The sequence below is a fragment of the Symphodus melops genome, assembly GCF_947650265.1.
Source record: "Symphodus melops genome assembly, chromosome: 3".
In the NCBI taxonomy this organism is placed as follows: Eukaryota; Metazoa; Chordata; class Actinopteri; order Labriformes; family Labridae; genus Symphodus; species Symphodus melops.
In genome coordinates, this window is record NC_136693.1 from 774,849 (window position 1) to 795,604 (window position 20,756).

At 51.0% G+C, this 20,756-nt stretch overlaps 3 protein-coding genes across 11 annotated transcripts in view; 1 reads left to right on the forward strand and 2 right to left on the reverse strand.

Moving 5' to 3' along the window:
- The window catches only part of LOC306821732 (uncharacterized protein), a gene marked incomplete at its 5' end in the record, with an annotated part of 3,440 nt that extends 133 nt beyond the window's left edge, over positions 1-3,307 (reverse strand). Inside the window, 3 exons of the mRNA XM_079340306.1 lie at positions 1-1,018; positions 1,064-1,481; positions 3,118-3,307. The exon at positions 1-1,018 is cut by the window's left edge and continues 133 nt beyond it. Of these exons, the coding sequence (XP_079196432.1) occupies positions 718-1,018; positions 1,064-1,481; positions 3,118-3,307 (909 nt within the window). The 3' untranslated portion in view covers positions 1-717. The remainder of the gene's footprint in view (positions 1,019-1,063; positions 1,482-3,117) is intronic.
- LOC306821306 (serine/threonine-protein kinase BRSK2-like) overlaps positions 1-5,880 on the forward strand; it is a 125,825-nt gene extending 119,945 nt beyond the window's left edge. For all 9 annotated transcript variants that reach the window (XM_079339647.1, XM_079339651.1, XM_079339648.1 and 6 more), the window contains one exon: positions 3,374-5,880. In XM_079339647.1, the coding sequence (XP_079195773.1) occupies positions 3,374-3,600 (227 nt within the window). In that variant the 3' untranslated portion in view covers positions 3,601-5,880. The remainder of the gene's footprint in view (positions 1-3,373) is intronic.
- A 613-nt stretch (positions 5,881-6,493) lies between these two features.
- On the reverse strand, positions 6,494-19,452 carry LOC306821302 (ankyrin repeat and BTB/POZ domain-containing protein 2-like). The gene is made up of 17 exons (XM_079339633.1): positions 17,894-19,452; positions 13,080-13,229; positions 12,284-12,491; positions 11,625-11,777; positions 11,367-11,532; positions 11,078-11,167; positions 10,860-10,961; positions 10,544-10,640; positions 10,313-10,448; positions 9,983-10,212; positions 9,697-9,875; positions 9,512-9,617; positions 9,327-9,429; positions 9,173-9,245; positions 9,032-9,100; positions 7,865-7,978; positions 6,494-7,772 (listed from the first exon to the last, which is right to left on the reverse strand). Exons 1-17 carry the CDS (start codon positions 18,744-18,746, stop codon positions 7,536-7,538), a joined length of 3,066 nt encoding a protein of 1,021 aa, XP_079195759.1. The 5' UTR covers positions 18,747-19,452; the 3' UTR covers positions 6,494-7,535.
- Between the last annotated feature and the right edge of the window lie 1,304 nt (positions 19,453-20,756).

Here is a 20,756-nt window from a genome sequence, read left to right on the forward strand (position 1 = left end):
CAGGAAGTACTTCTTAAACCTCCAGAGAGTCCCGTTGTCGTCCGTGCCGCGGGCTCGTTCAGGACTCTCGTCCCCCCTGAAACACAAACACAAGCAGCAGACCAGTCACCGCCACAGATGGGAACTGTTATCAGGCACTGTACGCACAATCACCTCCACCTGTAGATGTGCCAATAACCCACATCTCTATCTACATCTCTATCAGCTCTATCTACTCTATTTCTATACCACCGCTCTCTCTCTCTCTCTTCCTCTGGCCTGCCTCTTCATGCCACCTGCTTCCTGTCACCTCAGCTTTACTCTGGCGCCACCTGGATGGACTTGAATGACCCGCATGCTGAATGAGATGCAAACCCAGAACCATGCACACAGACTTGAGAGTGGGTCAAAGCGGGTCTGGGTTTTGTTCGGGGTACTTGGCTCTACGTGTGCGGATGGTTCTGGGCGAGCTGCCATTCACCAAAGATTGTGCGTTTGCCACCAAAGGGACTAAAGTGAAAGCATGCTGTGTTTGATCTGTCGGCCTCAGAACCAAACGATCTGCATGGAACTAAACCCGACAGCTCCACAGACACACAAACACGATGCTCTCCTCTGTGTGACTGTGTGTGTGTGTGTGTGCATGTCTGAGTGTGTGTGTGTGTGTGTGTGTGTTAGCTCATTCATATGTTGATGGTTAGACTTGTGTGGATGCAGCAGCAGAAGGATTTTAAAGGGTTAAATCTGCCTCAGTAAATGTTTAATGTACCAGACGATGCCGCTCCTGACGGTCACGTACCAGACAATGGCGCTCCTGACTGTCACGTACCAGACGATGGCGCTCCTGACGGTCACGTACCAGACGATGGCGCTCCTGACGGTCACGTACCAGACGATGACGCTCCTGACGGTCACGTACCAGACGATGACGCTCCTGACGGTCACGTACCAGACGATGACGCTCCTGACGGTCACGTACCAGACGATGGCGCTCCTGACGGTCACGTACCAGACGATGACGCTCCTGACGATGACGCTCCTGACGGTCACGTACCAGACGATGGCGCTCCTGACGGTCACATACCAGACGATGGTGCTCCTGACGCTCACGTACCAGATGCTGACGCTCCTGACGGTCACGTACCAGATGCTGACGCTCCTGACGGTCACGTACCAGACGATGGCGCTCCTGACGGTCACGTACCAGACGATGGCGCTCCTGACGGTCACGTACCAGACGATGGCGCTCCTGACGGTCACGTACCAGATGCTGACGCTCCTGACGGTCACGTACCAGACGATGGCGCTCCTGACGGTCACGTACCAGACGATGGCGCTCCTGACGCTGTAACAGATTTGGTCCTTTAAATCCTCCCTGAGTAGTGACAGGAAGTTAAAGCCAGTATGCTGCTGATGTGTGATGTCAGCTGACTGATGACAAAGTGGCGAGCGGCGGCGACTCGCTCGGTGTGTCTGACGCTGTCCTCTGCTCTCAGATGGCTCTCAGCGCTCAGCTGCTTTGCCCCATAAACCCAACAAACGTGGTAAGACCCGGAGCGCCCGGGAGCGCCCGCGAGATCACTCTAACTCTGGCTTCTAACACACACTGGCAACATCCTGGAGGCTCGTCACAACGCACCCTGTCTGCACTACCACGTGTGTGTGTGTGTGTGTGTGCGTGTGTGTGTGTGTGTGTGTGTGTGTGTGTGTGTGTGTGTGTTTAGCTATCCTGGATTCATTACACAGAACACAGTCTGATGTTTATGATGTGACAGAAATCTCCAGGGCTTTTTAAAGGTTACATGTTTCATTTTCTCAGGAGGCAAAAATTGAAATCCAATGAACTCAAATTGGAATCAAATATTGAAAGCGATCGTTTTCGTGCCCGAGCGCACTGGAAGAGGTGGGCCGGCCCCGGAATCTGAATGAATAAAAACAAATCGTTCTGCTTATGAAACGCATGACAAGCTCGATCAGTCGGAAACAACCCACCATACACGCTTCATTGTGTGTGTGTGTGTGTGTGTGTGTGTGTGTGTGTGTGTGTGTGTGTGTGTGTGTGTGTGTGTGTGTGTGTGTGTGTGTGTGTGTGTGTGTGTGTGTGTGTGTGTGTGTGTGTGTGGAGCTCCTAACAGATCCAAGTGACCCTTTGCATGGTAACACTTGAACACTAAGTTGTGTCCCCCTCCATCTAAACTTTCCATATTTATAATCACGTGAACAAAATATCAGACACTGCACACACACACACACACACACACACACACACACACACACACACACACACACGGTAAGTTTTCCCAGCACTTGTGGATCTTTTGATGATGTGTTGAATCAGGACACTCTGCTCTTTGTGTTCGTGTGTGTTCATGTGTGTGTGTGTGTTCATGTGTGTGTGTGTGTGTGTTTATGTGTGTGTGTGTGTTCCTGTGTCTGCTCGCATGTCTCGATCACTGCTGACTGTTTTTAAAGCACTGACCCTGAATAACGTTGTGCTAACAGATGGATGTTGGATGTTGTTGTGATGGATGTTGATCTGATGGAGAGTGAACCGGAGCTTCTGATCAAAACGATTCTTAAATATTTAAAGAGATTATTTTACTCTTTAATAATCGACCTTTAAATCAAACACGTCTTCCACTGCTCCCGTTCGCTCTCCATCCCAGCGGAGGAAACTGAGACTCTGAAGCCCAAAACTGAACCTCCCACTCAAACCAGTATGAATACTAACACCTTCAAAATAAAGTTCAATGGGTTGTGTTATTCTCTGTACTGACGCCGTCGACTGTGTATAAGAAGTGGACGAAGCACCTTCAGCCTGAAGTCTTACGAGTGGCCACAAGGGGGCGACTCTACATGTTGTCTAGTTTCATGACAGCTTGATGTTAGTTAATTATGTTCCCATTTAGACTCACAGGGACCAGAACACGTGCGAGGATTTAGGGGGCGGGGCTTCCTGTAAAGAGGTAGCATAAAGAAAGCAAACTCAAGGCTTTCTGAACCAATCGAGACATCGCATTTTTCAACCAATAGGATTCATTTAAAACGTAACAAAGAATAAAAACTAAGAATTAAATAAAAAAAATAAAACAGATAAATATTTGTTAACATGGCGGATCTGTTAAGCGGCTTCGTGACCCTCTTCTAGGTCCCGACACCTGAGCGAGACGATTTCCAAAAAGATGGCGTCACTGTGGGCGTGTTCACTTCTCATACACAGCCTCTGATTGGCTCCTGTTGGTGCCGCCGAGTCTCCTTTCCTCCAGCTCCACTCCTCCTCCTCATCCCTCCATCCTCTTCCTCTCCTCACGTTAACCTCATTGCTCATCGGCTGTTTGTTTTCTCTCTCTCTCTCTCTCTCTCTTTGTTTTTTCTTTTCTTCCCGTCTGTGTAGGCAGCCCGTTGAGTAACTTCTTTGACGTAATTAAACAGCTTTTTTCAGACGAGAAGAACCTCCAAGCGTCTCACCCCCCCGGCGCCCCCGCCACGCCTAGCTCCCCCAACAAGCATGCCCCCAGCAGCAAGCCAAACCAGCCCCCGCCCAATGACTCTAAATGCCCCCCCGGCAGCAAAGACAAAACAAAGATGGCCTCCAGCAACAGGACACAGGAACAACCTTAAGGAGCGGTAGCCGTGCATGTGTAGACGCTGAGCAGGAGTCAAACAAAAAAAACCAATCTACTTTTTGCCTAAACGTTTTCTACTCTATAACAGGAATGGCTATTTCAGTTCAAGAGTCGGTCAGTATTTTACAATACGTAGCAGATGTAGCCCCCCCCCTTCCTCCCCCCCCCCCTTCTCTGTGTCCTCGGGGGTCTGTCGGTGGGTGTGTGTCCTCCTCACGTGTTTGACGGCTTCACTTGTCTCTGCCACCAGGGATCATCCACAATAACTATTAACCTGCAGAGCGGCCCACAGCGGCCCGCCGAGAGAGTCCGACAGACTGAAGACTCACAGAGGACTCCTCCCCCCTCTTCACCCCCCTCCCCCCCCCCTCCCTCGCTCCCTCGCTCTCCGCCGGCATCTTCTCCCCGATCAGACCAAACACACTCAGACGAGTTGTAAAAAGAAAAAAGAAGCCTTAAGACAGTGATGTTTGTCTACACACACACACACACACACACACACACACACACACTCCCTGTCCTCTTTTCTCGGTCTTCTATTTCTCCCACATGTACATAAACACACACACACACACACACACACTCTGTACGTACTCCTCTACACACACACTTCTCTGCGGGATGTAACGACTGCACACGCTGACAAACGGGAGCTTGGACGGAGACGCGGGGACAGGCGGACGTTTGGACGGATTGTAGTTTCTTTTGGAGGAGCGGGCGGGTCGACTGAGCGCGCTCTGTGACGTTTGTATCCTCGCGGCTCGACGACACGCGGGGAGGCGATGTTACATAAATGAATGATCTATTCTGTTGTACAGATTAAATAATGTTGTGTGTACAAAGAGTGTAGCTGTGACATCATGTTTTAGACTTGTGTTATTATTTGTTGTGTTCAGGCCTGGTCCCAGCAGCAGAGCTAACGCCGCTAACGTCGCTAACAGGAAGTGTCTTCTTCTCCTGTATCTAAGTGACACATCCTCACAGAGAGCCAATCACACGAGCATGTGAAGGTAGCTGAAATGTTCTGACCCATTGACCCGTCTCGTCTCGTTCTGACAGCGAAATGTGGCTGATCGACCACTTCATGAAGCTCCGCCCCTCCTCTGTGAGTCTCTGAATATGTGCGCCATTAAAGTGCTCACGCTTCCACCAATCAGGGCGCAGAGACGTCTCATGACAGCTGTCATTGGACGAGAGGCGGGGTTAAGCCTCTCTGCTGTGACCACGCCTCCTGTAGGAAATGTCAACTTTTTTTCTTTTGCACTTTTCGACGGCTGAATCCGGTTTGGGTTTCACGTCGTGTTTTTAATTTTCATTCCAAGGTTGTTTTGTTTTTGTTTTTGTTTTTTTACAATATTGAACTGCTGTGTATATTTTTGTACTTCAGTGTAATCCACCAATGTTTGCTTTTAATTTATTCTCAGTTATTTATATGAGCGATGTCGAGAATGTTTCTGAACGAGTTATTTAAGGATATTTTTGTCATGTTTAAGTTATTCGATCGTGCGTGCGTGTGCGTGCGTGTGCGTGAGTTCTTTCTGTCCCGGCTTTTTCCACAACAGAAACTTTGTAAAATATGTTTGGGGCGGGGGGGAAATGATTTACCGTAATTTAAGAATGTAGACGTAGCCTCTGTGAGAGGAACAAACCCTTTGTTGATGTGTGTATGAAGACTCCGATCTCAAACACTCTTTCCTGTAAATAAGCCGAGTTCACCGACACGCTTATTTAAAGCGAGGGGAGTCCTACTCTTAGCTCCGCCCTCCTCGCGCGCTTGTTTGCATGTTCAGCATTCGTCTTTTCTTTGCATGTCGTCGTTGGAATTGTTCTCCTGTTCCCTTTTTCTCTCCACACTTATTTATGTGTTTACGTTCTCTCTGTGCATTTCTTTTCATTTGCCTCTCTCTCTCTTCTCTTTGAGTTCTTTTCTTTGGCCCTCCTCTTCCTCCTCTTCCTCCCTCTCTGATTGCTGCCGTCACGCGCAGTAACCGTGCAACGCATCCTCCTCACTCGCTCTCTCAAAGAGGGAGCTTTTTTTCCGGCGGCCGGCTCGCTCGCCAGCTGGGCGGCTCTTTGGTTCGTCGGAGAGAAAAATTAAAGCAATACCTTTCATTGTTGGCTTTCCTCTTTTTCTACCGGGGGAATCCAGAGCACACAGAATGGACTCGGAGCACGGAGCGCTACTACTGAGCAGGATAACCACTGGCAATGTATCCCCCTTGTGATGTTACTGTGAACAACTTCAGTGCTAAAGGAAATAAATCTGTTGACTTTGGAGACGTGTGCTCGTCGTTCTGGGTTCTTTACACTTCGTACCTCCTCAGGACACGTCAGCCAATCAGAGCTCATTGTTTAATAGATTATGCACACATGGGACCCTGAAAGTAGTCTTCACATTTTGAGTCTGAGTCGGGTTTTTTTTGTTTTGCTTTTTGAAAACCGGACGAGGAAAACTTTGAGGAATGTATTTGTGTTTTTTCTTAAACACCTCGTAGTTTAAATTATTTACTTTAACGGTGCAGTGTTCAACTTCAGCCACCTCTGACGCAGAGGTCAGAGGTTGTCCTGTTATAATTATTTTTAAAAAAAAAGTATTTCTCTGACTGAATTCTGTCGATCAGATACGTTTTAATCTAACGTTCAACTTTTATTTCATCGTTTTTTTTAAACAGCGCTGAGAAAAGTTCAGGAACACAGAAATCATTTGTAAAAATCCTGTTTACAACAGAAACATGTGTTTTCATGTACGTCTCCATGACGATGATGTTCAACTTATCAGAGTATTTAAAAAACATCTGAACAGGAAACGAGAAATTAAAGACGGCGTGAGAACGATTCAAGTTCAGAAAAAAACAGGAAACTCACAGAATGGACTGAACACACCTGACAAAGAGGTTTCACACAGAGACCGGACTTTATTAATCCAGACTGAAGGTTCTCACTTGGGTTAGAGACGCCGTCTCCACAGGAAGACTGAGGTCAAAACATTTTATGGCTCGGAGAGCGTCGTCACATTTGTTTGTTACCATAGCAACAAAACTAGGAGAAGTCTAAAGCCCCAATGTCAGTGTTTGGTTTTGCACATTCACAAGAGATGTTTTATCACAGACTGAGTGGAGTCCCCCGTGTGTCCCTGCAGGGGGCGCTGGAGTCCCCGTGTGTCCCTGCAGGGGGCGCTGGAGTCCCCGTGTGTCCCTGCAGGGGGCGCTGGAGTCCCTGTGTGTCCCTGCAGGGGGCGCTGGAGTCCCCCGTGTGTCCCTGTAGGGGGCGCTGGAGTCCCATGGGTGGCGGTCTCCGTGCTGGAAATGCTGTCTCAGGCTAACTTTGAGTCAAGCTAACGACAGGCTGAGAGCTGGAGCTGAGGCCACGCCCACCTGTCAATCAGCTCAGCTACACGCCTTATTGTGAATAACTCTGATCCTTCATCCAATCAAAACTGCTGAGTCATCAAAACATTCCCCCCGTACAGTGTGTGTGGATGGAGACATGAGCTAATCACACCTATTTGGTTTTTTGAAGCAGGCTGTAAACATGTTCATGTCTGCTGTAAAAACAGGCTGTTTGAATGGGTGTGTATGTGACTTCCTGTGCTGCTGCAGCCAGCCTCTAGTGGACACTCCAGGAACTGCAGGACTTTACACTTCAGCATCAACTTAATTTCTTTTTACAGACACACAGTCTGATTGGAAACATTGCTGCATGATAACCACCTCGTCCACATCGGTTACACTTACAAACGAGCTGAACACGTAGATAAATATATAAATATATTCAGAATGTGTAGTGACACGAGTCGGCTGAGTTTGCAAACCTTCCTTTAAAAAATATATTTACAGTTTAGTGCGTCGCTGATTCAGACGGGATCGCCATCGTCAGAGGAGCTCTGTGGAGGTATCAACACGCACACACACACGCAGAGATGTGTGAGTGTTACTGTCGACATGCAGAGTGGAGGCCGTTCAGTCTGTGGGTTAATGTTCCCTCTAAAGTCCTGAGGAGAGGCGCCGGGTCCTGGTCCTGGTCCTGGTCTTCCATGGAGGGGCGGAGCAGCTCCTGACAGAGTCCGCCCAGCAGCAGGCGGTGGAAGTCCTCCCGGTCCAGGAGCCGGTCCATGTTCTGCAGGAAGAATCCTTCACAGAAGCTGCAGAGTTCAGAGGCTCCGTGTTGCTATGGAGACAAAGACGCAGCGTGAGCATCAGTCAGACTCTGGATCTTTAGGGGCGCGGCGTGGAGCCGGCGCTCCGGGTGGCGTGTCGTACCTTTGCAGTCTGATAAGTGCCGACGACGTCGTCCACGGTGACACTCTGCGACAGCTCCGTCTCACAGATCGTCTGCAGAGCTCGCAGCTGGAAGAAGGACGCCACGGGCAGCAGCTACGCAAACAACCACATGAACACGCTTATTAAAACGCAGAAGAAGAAATCTGAACGTCGTCGTCTTCAATCTGAACACTGACGATATTTGTGAGAATGAAGCGTTTGGTCGTCCGCCTTTCTATCACCATGACAACCGTAGTTTACAGAGGACTTTCAGTGTGAGACAGAACAGGTGAACATGTGATCATGTGAACGTGTGAACAGGTGATCATGTGAACAGGTGATCATGTGAGCAGGTGATCATGTGAACAGGTGATCAAGTGAACAGGTGATCATGTGAGCAGGTGATCATGTGAACAGGTGATCAAGTGAACAGGTGATCATGTGAGCAGGTGATCATGTGAACATGTGATCATGTGAACATGTGAACAGGTGATCATGTGAACATGTGAGCAGGTGATCATGTGATCATGTGAACAGGTGATCATGTGAACATGTGATCATGTGAGCAGGTGATCATGTGATCAAGTGAACAGGTGATCATGTGATCATGTGAACATGTGAACATGTGAACATGTGATCATGTGAACATGTGATCATGTGAACAGGTGATCATGTGAGCAGGTGATCATGTGAACATGTGATCATGTGAACATGTGATCATGTGAACAGGCGATCATGTGAACATGTGATCAAGTGAACAGGTGATCATGTGAACAGGTGATCATGTGAGCAGGTGATCATGTGAGCAGGTGATCATGTGAGCAGATGAACAGGTGATCATGTGATCAGGTGAGCAGGTGAACATGTGATCATGTGAGCAGGTGATCATGTGAGCAGGTGATCATGTGATCAAGTGAACAGGTGATCATGTGATCATGTGAACATGTGATCATGTGAACATGTGATCATGTGAACAGGTGATCATGTGAGCAGGTGATCATGTGAGCAGGTGATCATGTGAACATGTGATCAAGTGAACAGGTGATCATGTGAACAGGTGATCATGTGATCATGTGAACATGTGATCATGTGAGCAGGTGATCATGTGAGCAGGTGATCATGTGATCAGGTGAACAGGTGATCATGTGAACAGGTGAGTGACTTTACCTGCACAGCTTCAGACTGAGACACGGTCAGCCCGTCTGTTCCTCCGCAGTACAGAGACGTCATCACGGTCTGCAGAGACAGAAAACACCTGAGTGATGGACGGAGGAGGACGACCAGCGTCCGTGTGAACCTGCCTCTCACCTGGAACGTGCTGTAGGTCATGTGACTGATGTAGATGATGTCATCAGGTGAATCACAGAGCATCTGTCGAAACCTGAACGGACGAATCAGGAGACGAGTTCTTGTTATAAAAAGATAAAACGTGATAAATCACTCGAGTGGTTTGAGATCGGACCGTTCAGACGCCGACATCAGCAGCACCCGGTGAGCGAAGAACGGGCGCCCGTCCACCATGAAGGTCACGTCCGACATCTCCGGGTTGTTCAGGAACTGGATATCTGAGGGAGGAGACGCTCGTTAACAGTCACTCAGAACGAGAAGGGTTAACGGCGTGGCAGTGTGAACGAGGCGGCGTGTTACCGAGCTGCGTGGACAGAGTGACGTCCAGCGGAGGGATCGGAGGGACGGGAGAGACGCCGTAACAGAGAGACAACACGGACGCCAGACGCTTCGTTATCACGTAATCCTGAAAGAAAGACAAACAACGTTTGACACACACTCACACACCTGGAGCGAGCGAGCGAGGGGGGCGTGGCCACCGTTACCTTACTGGTTTCCAGCATGCTGAACATGAGCGGGACGCCGGACGAGAGCAGCTCGGGGCCGTAGTCGTCCGTCCTGATGGAGGAGAAGTCGGAGAGGAGCGAGACGATGACCCGGTCTCTGCTCAGCTGCTGGGCTCGGTGCAGACTCTGCAGCCAGGTGTGCAGCCTCCAGGGAACACCTGCACGCCACACGCCACACCAAACTGAGCACGTGACGGAGAGAGACGCTCGCTCCACGGGCGGAGCGCTCAGACAGAAACAGAACTGAGTGGACGGAGTTCCTCACCCATCTCTCGGAGCTCCAGGGTCACGTCCAGGTAGCCGTGCTCGGCGCTGTAGTACGCCGCCTGCTGCAGCGCTTTCATCCGCGCCTTGCACAGACGGGGAACTGGACTCTGGGAGTCAGGAGGTCCAGCTTCTTCTCCACGCTCCACTCCTTCAGCCAGGATCTCCTGCAGAGACAGGACGTCCTCCTTCCTGGGCTGCGGCTGCAGCAGAAGCCTCCTCAGGATGTTCCTGCAGGAGAAGGAGGTCATGTGACGTCATGTGACGCAGTCTGCACCTCTCTCTTTAAAGACATGCCTGGTCAGATCTCGTCTTTAAGAAGCTGCCTCACCTGTGTCCGTGCGCCGCAGCGTAGCTGAAGCAGTTCATGTCCTCGTACAGCGGTGACGTCAGAGAATTCCCATGATGCACTCTGAGCAGCGGGTCTGCTCCGTGTGCGAGCAGCAGGCCGACCATCTCGTAGTGACCTGAGAGGACGAAACACCTTCAGACCGACTCGAACACATCAACGCTGACCTCAAACCTTCAGTACACACACACACACACACACACACACACACACCTGCAGCAGCAGCGAGCTGCAGCGGCGTCTCAGCCGAGCTCTCCTGAGCGTCCAGCAGAGCTCCTCCCTCCACGTCTGCTCCGGCCTCCAGCAGCAGCTGTGACGAGGAGACGACAGGTTAGCTTCAAGCTAACCCTCTGCGTTGGCTTCAAGCTAACCCTCTGCGTTGGCTTCAAGCTAACCCTCTGCGTTGGCTTCAAGCTAACCCTCTGCGTTAGCTTCAAGCTAACCCTCTGCGTTGGCTTCAAGCTAACCCTCTGCGTTAGCTTCAAGCTAACCCTCTGCGTTAGCGTGCAGAACGTTCAGACGCGCTCACCTGAGCCACAGACAGGTGACTGTGCAGCACAGCGAAGGTCAGAGCCACCCAGCGACGACTGCCGGGGTGAACCGACGGGTGTGTGGAGGAGCATCCTGGGACCTGAACACGAACACACACACACACACACACACACACACACACACACAGATAAAGTCCTACAGCTGATCAAGCTTCCTCTTTGGTGCTGAAATAAAACACACAGGAGATCCTTCTACCTGCAGGTCCAGGTGAGCTCCGGCCTCGATCAGCATCTGAACCAGAGCTTCATCTCCGGCTGCAGAGGCGTACATCAGAGGAGTCATGCCCTGTGGGATCACACACACACACACACACACACACACACACACACAAACACACACACACACACACACACACACACACCTCAGCACCCTCTAGTGGACTGCAGAGGAACTGTTTGTCCCTCAAAAGTTTATTATCAGCGTCTGTTGTCTCCCAGCGAGACCATAAGTCACATGACACCTTCTCTCTCTCTCTCCTCCTCACCTGGTCGTCCGAGGCGTTCACTCCCTCGGCTCCCAGAAGCCGAGCGGCGTGACGGACCAGATCGGCTCGCCCACACGAAAGCATCCGGAAGCCCAGATCGAGCTGAAACTTTGCAGAAGCAGCTTCTGCTTCCAAACACTTCAAGGACTGGAAGCAGCACGCCGACCTGCAGAGACACGGACACGTGAACGCTCGCCGGATGTTTACAGGTCGTTTCAGTGCAGTTCACTCTTTAATGATCTGCTCATCGCTGAGTACCTCAGCTGTCGGGGCTCACAGTCCAGTCCTGGGAGGAGCTGCCTGGCGGTCTGTCTGACATCATCACTGTCCACCAATAGGCTGCGGCGATGCTCGGCGTGCACCACGGCGACTCTGATCCACTCCATGAGAGGAGGGAGGAGCAGGAACGGCCTGGAGAAAGAACAAGAAGCCCATCTGAAACTTGTTCCTTCAAAATAAAAGTCTTCTCCTAAAGTGAAGCTGATTGTTCCTTCAAAATAAAAGACTTCTCCTAAAGTGAAGCTGCTCCTTGTTCCTTCAAAATAAAACTCAGTCTTCTCCTAAAGTGAAGCTGATTGTCCCTTCAAAATAAAACTCAGTCTTCTCCTAAAGTGAAGCTGCTCCTTGTTCTGGTTGACTCGGGACGATTCTGGGCGGAGCTTCAGCCAATGAGAGCGCAGCAGGTGAGTTTAGGATCAGATTTAATTCATACAATTCAGATGTGTTGTTTTAGAAAGAGGCGTTTCTCTTCTAATCTCAGTAAAGACGTGGACCAGTCTGTGCTGGTCTGTACCGGTCTTTATTTAAAATCCAGAGTCCGTCCGGTCTGGGACCGAGACCAGACCGAGTAAAGATGCTTTTGATTAGTCTCCGCCCCCCCCAGACGGGGACGGGTGCTGATGCTGTGAGTGGAATACCTGTCTCTGCTCAGCGTCATGCTCGGAGGCTCCAGGTTCGGGTTCTCCAGTGACTCCATCTGCGGGTTGGACAGGAAGTAGTAGAGCGTTCGTAGAGCGTCAGGGGCCCAGGATACTGACGTCTGATTGGCCGAGCGAGCCGGGCTGATGAAGGGTGTTGAGCTGCGCAGACGCTGCATGTGGTGCATCGCTCGAGACACCAGATCACCTGCAGGAGGACGGCAAACCTTCAGATTACAAAGTATGTCCTCCTTCTAACTTTAGATTCTGCTCCTGAACGCTCTGGATCCGTCTGGACCAGAGAAGGTAGGCGGGGCTTTGAAGGCCCCGTGTCCGTGTGTTTGTGTTTCGTGGTCACGTATGTCATCAGAAGGTCCATAAACGTCCGAAGACCAGCGAAGGTACAGACGTCTTTTATTTTCTCTCTCTGTAAGGAGCGTTTGGATAATGAGCTACGGTGGCCTGCAGGGTGTGAAGGTGCCCTTGTTTTCCGGACACAAGCCGCACGTTGTTATGTCACCGGGGGGGGGGGGGGGGGGGGGGGGGGGGGGGGCTGTCAGCGTGTAACGACTCGTCCCAGGAGCCAGACGGCGGTTTTAAACAAACACTCACACAAAACACAGGAGCTAACTGTTGTGGCTCTGACACACACACACACACACACACACACACACACACACACACACACACACACACACACACACACACACACACACACACACACACACACACACACACACACACACACACACACACACACACACACACACACACACACACACACACACTCACTCACTGAGCTCTGCGATGCTGCCCACACAGGTGGCGAGGAGGGCTTGTTCCAGCGTTCGCAGCTCCAGATGGACGTAGGCTTCCTCCCTGCTCTCCATCGGATCCTCGGGAACCTTCGTGTACGGGCTGACCTGAGCCGGCAGCGACAGCTCGCCTGAAAACACAAACACACAAACACGTTCAGAGAGATCCTCCGAGCCGCCACAACGGGCCGGATCATTCTGGGTCCAAACGCTGAAGATTTAAAACACGGTTAGCATACAGCCCCAGTGGACTGTAAAATCTGTGATGTATTCTTTGCAGACACTGTAGCTTCAGTGTTTAGCCAGTTCTGCACGGGTCTGTAAAGCTTTCTGCTGCTGGAGCTTATTAGAAACATGCAGATATTTGCTTAACACACCTCAGTCAGTCCGCCACGTTTGATGTGATGACACCCTCAAATCTACGGATTAGATGAACACACACACACACACACACACACACACACACACACTCGCAGATCCCCGCCCATTGTGTTCTGTTGAATCAAATATTTGCTGACTCGAGATTTTCCAAACAATAGAAACAGCTTCAGCAAGGACAAAAAAAAAGTGAAGCTTCCTGATGCAGAAACACTCAGCTGGACTCAAACTCTTCATCATCATCATCATCATCAGAGAGCGTCCAGGAAGTGACGCGCACGGACGCACAGCCGCGCTCCGCTGAAAGTCAAGGACAGTTTAGCCCTCTTGTTACATCAGACGTTTGGTTTAGAGCACTTTGGCGCCCCCCGGAGATCACGGCCATAAAAAACACTCACACACACAACGAGCGCTGTTAGCTCCTCCCCCTCTGAGACAACGCGTCCATGAGAGGGTGGAGAGGTCGGCAAAGACGTTGTGAGAAGGTAAACAAAGACCAACCAGGACTGAGATCAAATCTGACTCTGCTAGCGTCTTTAGCCTGTTGTTAGCTAACTGTTAGCATGTGGAGGATGTGTATTTATATGTTTGTTTTTTTCCCACTGAAGTTAGAAGACTAGAAAATCCATTTATCATTTCTCTGTTTTCAGCACCGCCCGTCTATTAACCGGGTAAAGCTGTGAGCGGCGCTCGAGAGTCAACAGACAATCGGGCCGGGACGTGGACACGACAGAGACGCAGCGTCTCCCTGTCCAAGGTTACCGACGTTTCTTTTAAAAGGTGGAACAGTTACAGACTGAACTCGCTCGTTCTGGGAGATAAAATCTAGGGGTTTTTTTGTCTCTCAGGATTTGTCTCTCTCAGTCTGACAGACTCGTGCGACAACAAGCGTTCTGCTACGATCACTTCGATATCGATCAGCTCCTCTGAAATATGCCGTCTCTACACCCCACAGATTGATTCATCCAAGTCTTTGTTTAGAGGAACTGGACCCACTCTGCCCCCGTCCCGTCACCTCCGGGACGATGTGGAGGTAAAGTGTGTGTGTAACACTGAGTGCTGATTGGCCGGAGAACACAGCTCGCCTCTCTGAGGCGGCGTGTGGCAGATAATTGGTGCTGATTACGAGCCGCTGTGTTTACAGACAGGAGAGCCAACAAGCATCTATTCATGGACTCACAACAGGAGACCAGTCTGCACTGGACAAAGCCCTGTTTTCTACCTGTGTAGAAATGACCCCCCCCCCCCCAAACACACACACACACACACACACACACACACACACACACACACACCTCAGCTCGTGTGTCGAACACTGGCCGACTTACATCCAGAATCAGAAGTGATTGAGTCATTTCCTTCGACGCTGTCCTTACGTGTGTGTGTGTGTGTGTGTGTGTGTGTGTGTGTGTGTGTGTGTGTGTGTGTGTGTGTGTGTGTGTGTGTGTGTGTGTGTGTGTGTGTGTGTGTGCCTGAAAACAAAAGCTCTTTTCTGCTGAGTCGTATAAAGCTGCCAAGTGTTTGGTCAGAACAACAGAACCATAGAGAGGTGTGTGTGTGTGTGTGTATGTGTGTGTGTGTGTGTGTGTGTGTGTGTGTGTGTGTGTGTGTGTGTGTGTGTGTGTGTGTGTGTCCGTCCTCTGGTGTTTTGCAGCCAGCCTCAGACGGACACCTGGCTGTGACCTTTGACCCCCTCATGACTTTGACAGACACAAATCAAAGTGGTCCAGTCCCGCTCTGACCATCGCTCGGATAAGATCGATGCGGTTCGATCCGCGTCGGCGTCTAATAAATCCGGTTTGTAATCCGGTTCTCAAAGATGCTCGCTGTGGACACGCGGCCCGACCTCCTGCGTCCCCGCCTCCTCAGAGACGTGGCGTTTGATGAGCGAGGCTGGTAAAGCCTTTAGGAGGGGGCTGATTCATCATCAGAGGAGACGTGTCTGGAGAACCCGTCCTCTCCTGTGTTTCATCCCTGAACAGACGGAGACAACATCACATGACCATGTCTGCTTCAGACCTCTCTCTCCAGCTGTTTCTGTCCACTTCCTGTTCAGCCTGAACGCCACAAGTCAGAGGAGCAACCCGAACCCAGCAGCACAGACGTGACAGAAGTGTCAATGTGTTGGGACGCTCCTAGAAACGACTGCACACACTCGTACAGCGACTCCTCTGACCTCAGGACTTTTGTTTCTCTGCCTCAGAAATCACCATGGCAACAGCAGGTATGCCCGTTCTATCCGTCTCCCCCCCCCCTCCTCCCCCTCCAATCATAAAGAAAGAAAGTCGGCAGGAAGTGAGTGCAGCTCCAGAACATCCAGCCGAGCACGGGAGCTGCTGTGTCGCGCTGTCAGAGGGACAAACATGTGACGCCGTGATGTCACATCCTGCGAGAGCCATCAGTGATGTCACATCCTGCGAGAGTCATCAGTGATGTCACATCCTGCGAGAGTCATCAGTGCTTTACAGGCTGAACGTCGTCTTCATGCAGAGAAACGTGAAAGAGGGAAAGTTCCAGAGAAGAGCTGAGAGGAGCAGGCAGCATCTGATCCCTGCAGGATACAGCGTGATGACTTTACATGCTGTGTGTGTGTGTGTGTGTGCGTGTGTGTGTGTGTGTGTGTGTGTGTGTGTGTGTGTGTCTGGACAGCAGCTCCAGCGGTGTTTGTTTAGGGGAGCGCTCGGAGCAGGGGACCGTGAACTTGGTGCCCCTGCAGCCTGAGCGGGAATGAGAGCTCCTTTTGTGTCGTGGCCGCGGGTCAGAGGCTAACAACACCCGCCGCTTCCTGCTCGCCCTCGTGGGACGTTTGGAGCCTGTATCCCAGCATGCAGCGGGGCAGGAGGCACATATGTATACATGCATTGAGCCTGGGTGAGTCCCCTCATAAGACCTGGAGGTCCCAGGTGGAGGTCTGAGTTTTAAGGGCCACGTGGGGCGTGTTTGGACTTCTCGAGTCTGTGAAGTGATCGATTATTCCTGCTGCTCTGTCGGGTCGCCGCTGTATTTGCTTTTCTTGTAATCGAGACTCAAACGTTTTAAAGTCCAGGCTCAGCTCGTAAACCTGGGACGTCCATCGGGCTGTGGACGCTGTTTACATGTTAGCATAGCTTTAGCTTCACATGCTAAATGTGTCATATTCTTTTAAGTGTAGAGACTTCTCTCTTCCTTCATGGCCTGATTTTGTTTTATTCTAAAGTTTATCGTTGTCTTTTAGTGCCGTGTGCAGAGACAGGACAGTGATGAGAGAGGGGTCAGAGGTCAGACCTCACAGGGACTTCCACTGAACGGAGACCCTTCAGTTCTTAACCAAAGTCTCTGACAGGTTGGGACTGAGCTCCATGACACGATCAGCATCTGTCTGAAATAATCCTGATGAAGGTTCATTTAAAGTGTGAGCAGATCAGACGATTATCAGAGACCATCTCTCACTTCCTGGTCCGTTATGACCCAAAGCGCCTGCTTCCTGTCTGAACGTCACGCTCCTGGCAGACATCTTTGTTTCCTATCTCCTCTGCTCGGGGATCCCACCCAGCGTTCACGGCCTGCAGGGAGCTGAAGCTGGAAGATGATGCCGTGTTACGTACAGGCGCGGTCCGAGAGTCTTTTGGGGTTCTGGTCCAAAGTTCATTCGGGGCCCCTCCAACCATCAGCACCACGTCTGACAGCGAGTGCTGTCCCACTGAGCCCCTTCAGGGAGGTTTCCTACCGTCACTGGAAGAGGCGCTGCTGAGGGGACCCCCTTATACGGTCTGGGGCCCTATGTGACAGGTAGTCCCTCTGGTTACGCCATCCTTTTACAAACAGGGGCCCCAGCTGAGGGCCAAAATGTGCAATGACAGTAGAAAACCTCCCTAAAGGGGCCCCATCTCACAGCACACACTTGTGTTACTCTGCTAAGTGTTGCTTCGCATACAGGAGAGCAAAAAGAAACAGGAAGGAAGAGTCAGGACCTCAGGAGACGGGTTTGAGGGTTTGAGGGTTTGAGGGTTTGAGCCCCCCCCCCCCCCAACAGACTCGAGACCTCTCTGGTTTTACAAACATAAAGTGGGAAATCATTTCAGGTTTTCAGAGTTTAAGAAGGAGACATGATGGGACTCTTATCGAGCTGTGTGAATCCTGCCTGACCATGAACCAGGAGCGTTTTCACTGGTGATCACGTGACACCGTGTTGCCTTCTCCCGCCTGACCTCTTTATCTTTGCAGAGAATGCAACATGTCCCCATGGGAATCAAACTCATGTTCAAACAGGTGAGCGAGGACATGTAAAGTCCTGCAGCTCCATGCAGTATCTTTAGTGTCAGTTATATTAAAGGAATCCATCTGTGACACCTAAATCAGACAGATGTTTCTAGATGTGTGGAAGACTTCCTTCACTGCATGTCTGAAGTTTAAATCAGTGGTGTGTTGAGAAACTCACCGTTGGCGTTTTTGCCACACATGAGATGCTCGTAGACCTGCAGCAGCCCCCACAGCTCTGCGTCGTTGTTCACGGCTCCCTGCAGCAGCTCCGCGGTCACCGCGCGGCAGGTGACCTCATCCTGCCGCTCCTGGGTCAGCCTCGCAGCCTTCAGCGCGCGTGCCACCACTACCTCCATCAAACTCTCCACGCACGCTGTGAGGCACACGGCGGCGTACTCATGCACGCGCACCGACACGCGCGTTTCCAGCATCCACCTGAAGAAGCGGCCCACGGAGAGCGTCAGCCCGCAGCGCGCGGACTTGCTCCGGTTCTGACGCGCGGTGTCCCCGGAGCTCATGCAGTGCAGGGACACAGCCTTCACCGCGGAGGAGACGCACTGCTCGGCCAGAGCCCAGCTGAGCACCAGCCTGACCGCGCTGTGCACCTCCAGGCGTGTGCACCGCCGGTGCAGCTCGCTGAGCCGCTGCGCCTCCCGGGAGATGCGCACCAGAGCCCTCCGGAGCAGAGCGGACAGGCGGTGGACAGCCTCGCCGGTGAACGACCAAGAGGAACCGGCGACTCGTAGTATGATGTCCCGCAGCTCCCTCTCGGTCCAGGGACACTCCTCCAGCTCTGGCAGGCAGGGACACTTGGAGAGGATGTCCACCGCGTCCTCCGGCAGGGAGCTCACCGTGTCCCAGCTGCCGGCGCGCTGCCACCAGGTGCCCCGGTGAGGAGTGCTCGTGTGCGGCGGAGACTGCCTCGATCTCCCGGAGGAGGACACGCTGAGGGACGGGCAGTGTTCCCCCGCAGCATAGCCCGAATCCAGGCTGAGGTCCTCCAGAGTTTTCACCAACAGACTGCTGGACATGATGTGAAGTTTGAAACGCGACTTTCACTTCAGGAAAAGTGTCCCATCAAGTCACGCGCACAGTGTGAGGACTCACTGGGACACCAACACAACATGAATGAACTCCTTCTGCACAGGAACCAATCAGAACCAGAGTCCAGTCAAAGCACAGGTAAGACTACTACTGTCCTACAGCGCCACCCTGTGGCCACAGTACAGACAGTGACTCACATGCAGCGCTACAGAGAGGAGGACTTAGTTTACAGTCTCCTTTTAAATCTCTTTACTTTAATACATTTCCTGTATGTGACGTCATCATCCTCTCTTCTACTCTGTTGATTTTATTTCTGCTCATTCTCAACTTTCTTCTTGTTGCTTTGCTTCAGTAGCATTTGGTTTATTTTTGTAACTTTGACTTTCTGATCTGCTTTTATAGTAACAAAGATCCCGCACGCCTCCATGCGTGACCTCTCACTCCCCCTCTGAACCTCCGCCATCTTTTCCTCCAACTTGCAGCCTTCTGATTTAAATTAATCATTTTGTCCTTTTTTTAAATCAGTATTTTAACCTTCATATCTGATATTTTTGTTATGCTTTTATATCTCACTCTGTGATTTGGTGCTTATGTCTCTGTATGTGTGACGTCACTTCTTTACTTTATAAACAGGCTGTTACCGTTTGGTTCTGGTTCCTTTTTCCTCCAGGATCCACTTTAAACTGGGCCTGTTGATCACGGTGAGACCACCTCTTTGACTTCCCTCATGTTGTCTCACCTCCTGTGTCTCCTCTCATGCGGTTGGTTTCTTCGTCTGCAGGGACGTGGGTTGAGATGGTTCAAGTCCTGCTGCGCACCAATGCTCCCATTGCTTGGAGAGGTGCCCTCGAGCAAGGCACCGAAACCCCCCCCCCCAACTGTCTCTGCATTAATGCAGGTCTCTTTATTTTGGACAGGGTCACAAACCTCCTCTGGAGCTGGATTCATGCAGAGAACAGGAGGACTGCTGGATGATGATGATGACGATGACGATGACGATGACGATGATGATGATGATGATGACGGGTTAACGTCTGGTCGTTTCACCTGCTCGTTGTAAACAAACAAACAAACACTTTTCCTACAATAAGTATTTGATGTATCAGTGACTTTATCCAATCAGAAGAAAAACACAGAGACAATCCAGAGACGAGAAAAGTTGTATTGTGTCAGCTCAACGATCTCACAACTTCAAGGTGCATGAGACGCCACGAGGACGCCACACGAGTACGCCACATGTTTTAAAGGCCTCCCACCGCGGGACTTTAATGTGTCGTCATGCTAAACGTCAGTTCGACCCTTTCTACACTTCTACTCCTAGATCTAGACATGCAGCGCCTAGAGCGACCACTAGATGTCAGCGTTTCACTGTTTGTGAGAAACAAACCTAAACTACAGACGTGTTTATCTTTAAGCAGGACATCTCGAACCTTCCTCCGTGTGTGGGACTGAAAACACGGCGTTTAAAGGAGCCGGTTGGGAATGCAGCAGATGTTCCAGGACGAGGAGGAGAAAACAATAAATAAAGGAGGAAGAGGAGCTTCAACGTGTACAATCATGATAACAGTGAGCCAGCTCACCGAGTCACTCTCCACCGTGTGTGTGTGTGTGCGCAGGGTTCAACATCAACGGCGTCCAGCGGAGGACTGGAGCAGAGCCGAGTAAGGCATCGAGACATTTGATACAAAAAAATAAAAAGGTGCACCTCGGCGAGCGAGGCGACCTCGAGAAGACGTCTGTTCTCTAGCAAAACGTTACAAAACTACAAAAGAGTTTGTCCTCGCGTGGACGCCGACACAGACAGGAAACAGGAAGTGATGTCAGCTTGGTCCAACGTCCCTCCGATCCTGGGAAATAAAAACTATTTATCAACACACATAACGAGCCAATCAGAGCGAAGCGTGCAGCGACACACCAACCCGGCAGCTTTGTCCTGAAACTAAAACTGAGCTGACGAGTGAAACTTCTTTAAATGTTTGAAGTCAGAAGCTTTCACT

Bases quoted from the DNA above. Each gene is read 5' to 3' on its own strand.
- LOC306821302 (XM_079339633.1), bottom strand. From the start codon at position 18,746: ATGTCCAGCAGTCTGTTGGTGAAAACTCTGGAGGACCTCAGCCTGGAT. The intron at 10,641-10,859 runs GTGAGCGCGTCT...TCCTCGTCACAG, and splicing joins GTCACCTGTCTGTGGCTCAG to CTGCTGCTGGAGGCCGGAGC. The intron at 9,246-9,326 runs GTCCGATCTCAA...TCGTCCGTTCAG, and splicing joins CTGATGTCGGCGTCTGAACG to GTTTCGACAGATGCTCTGTG.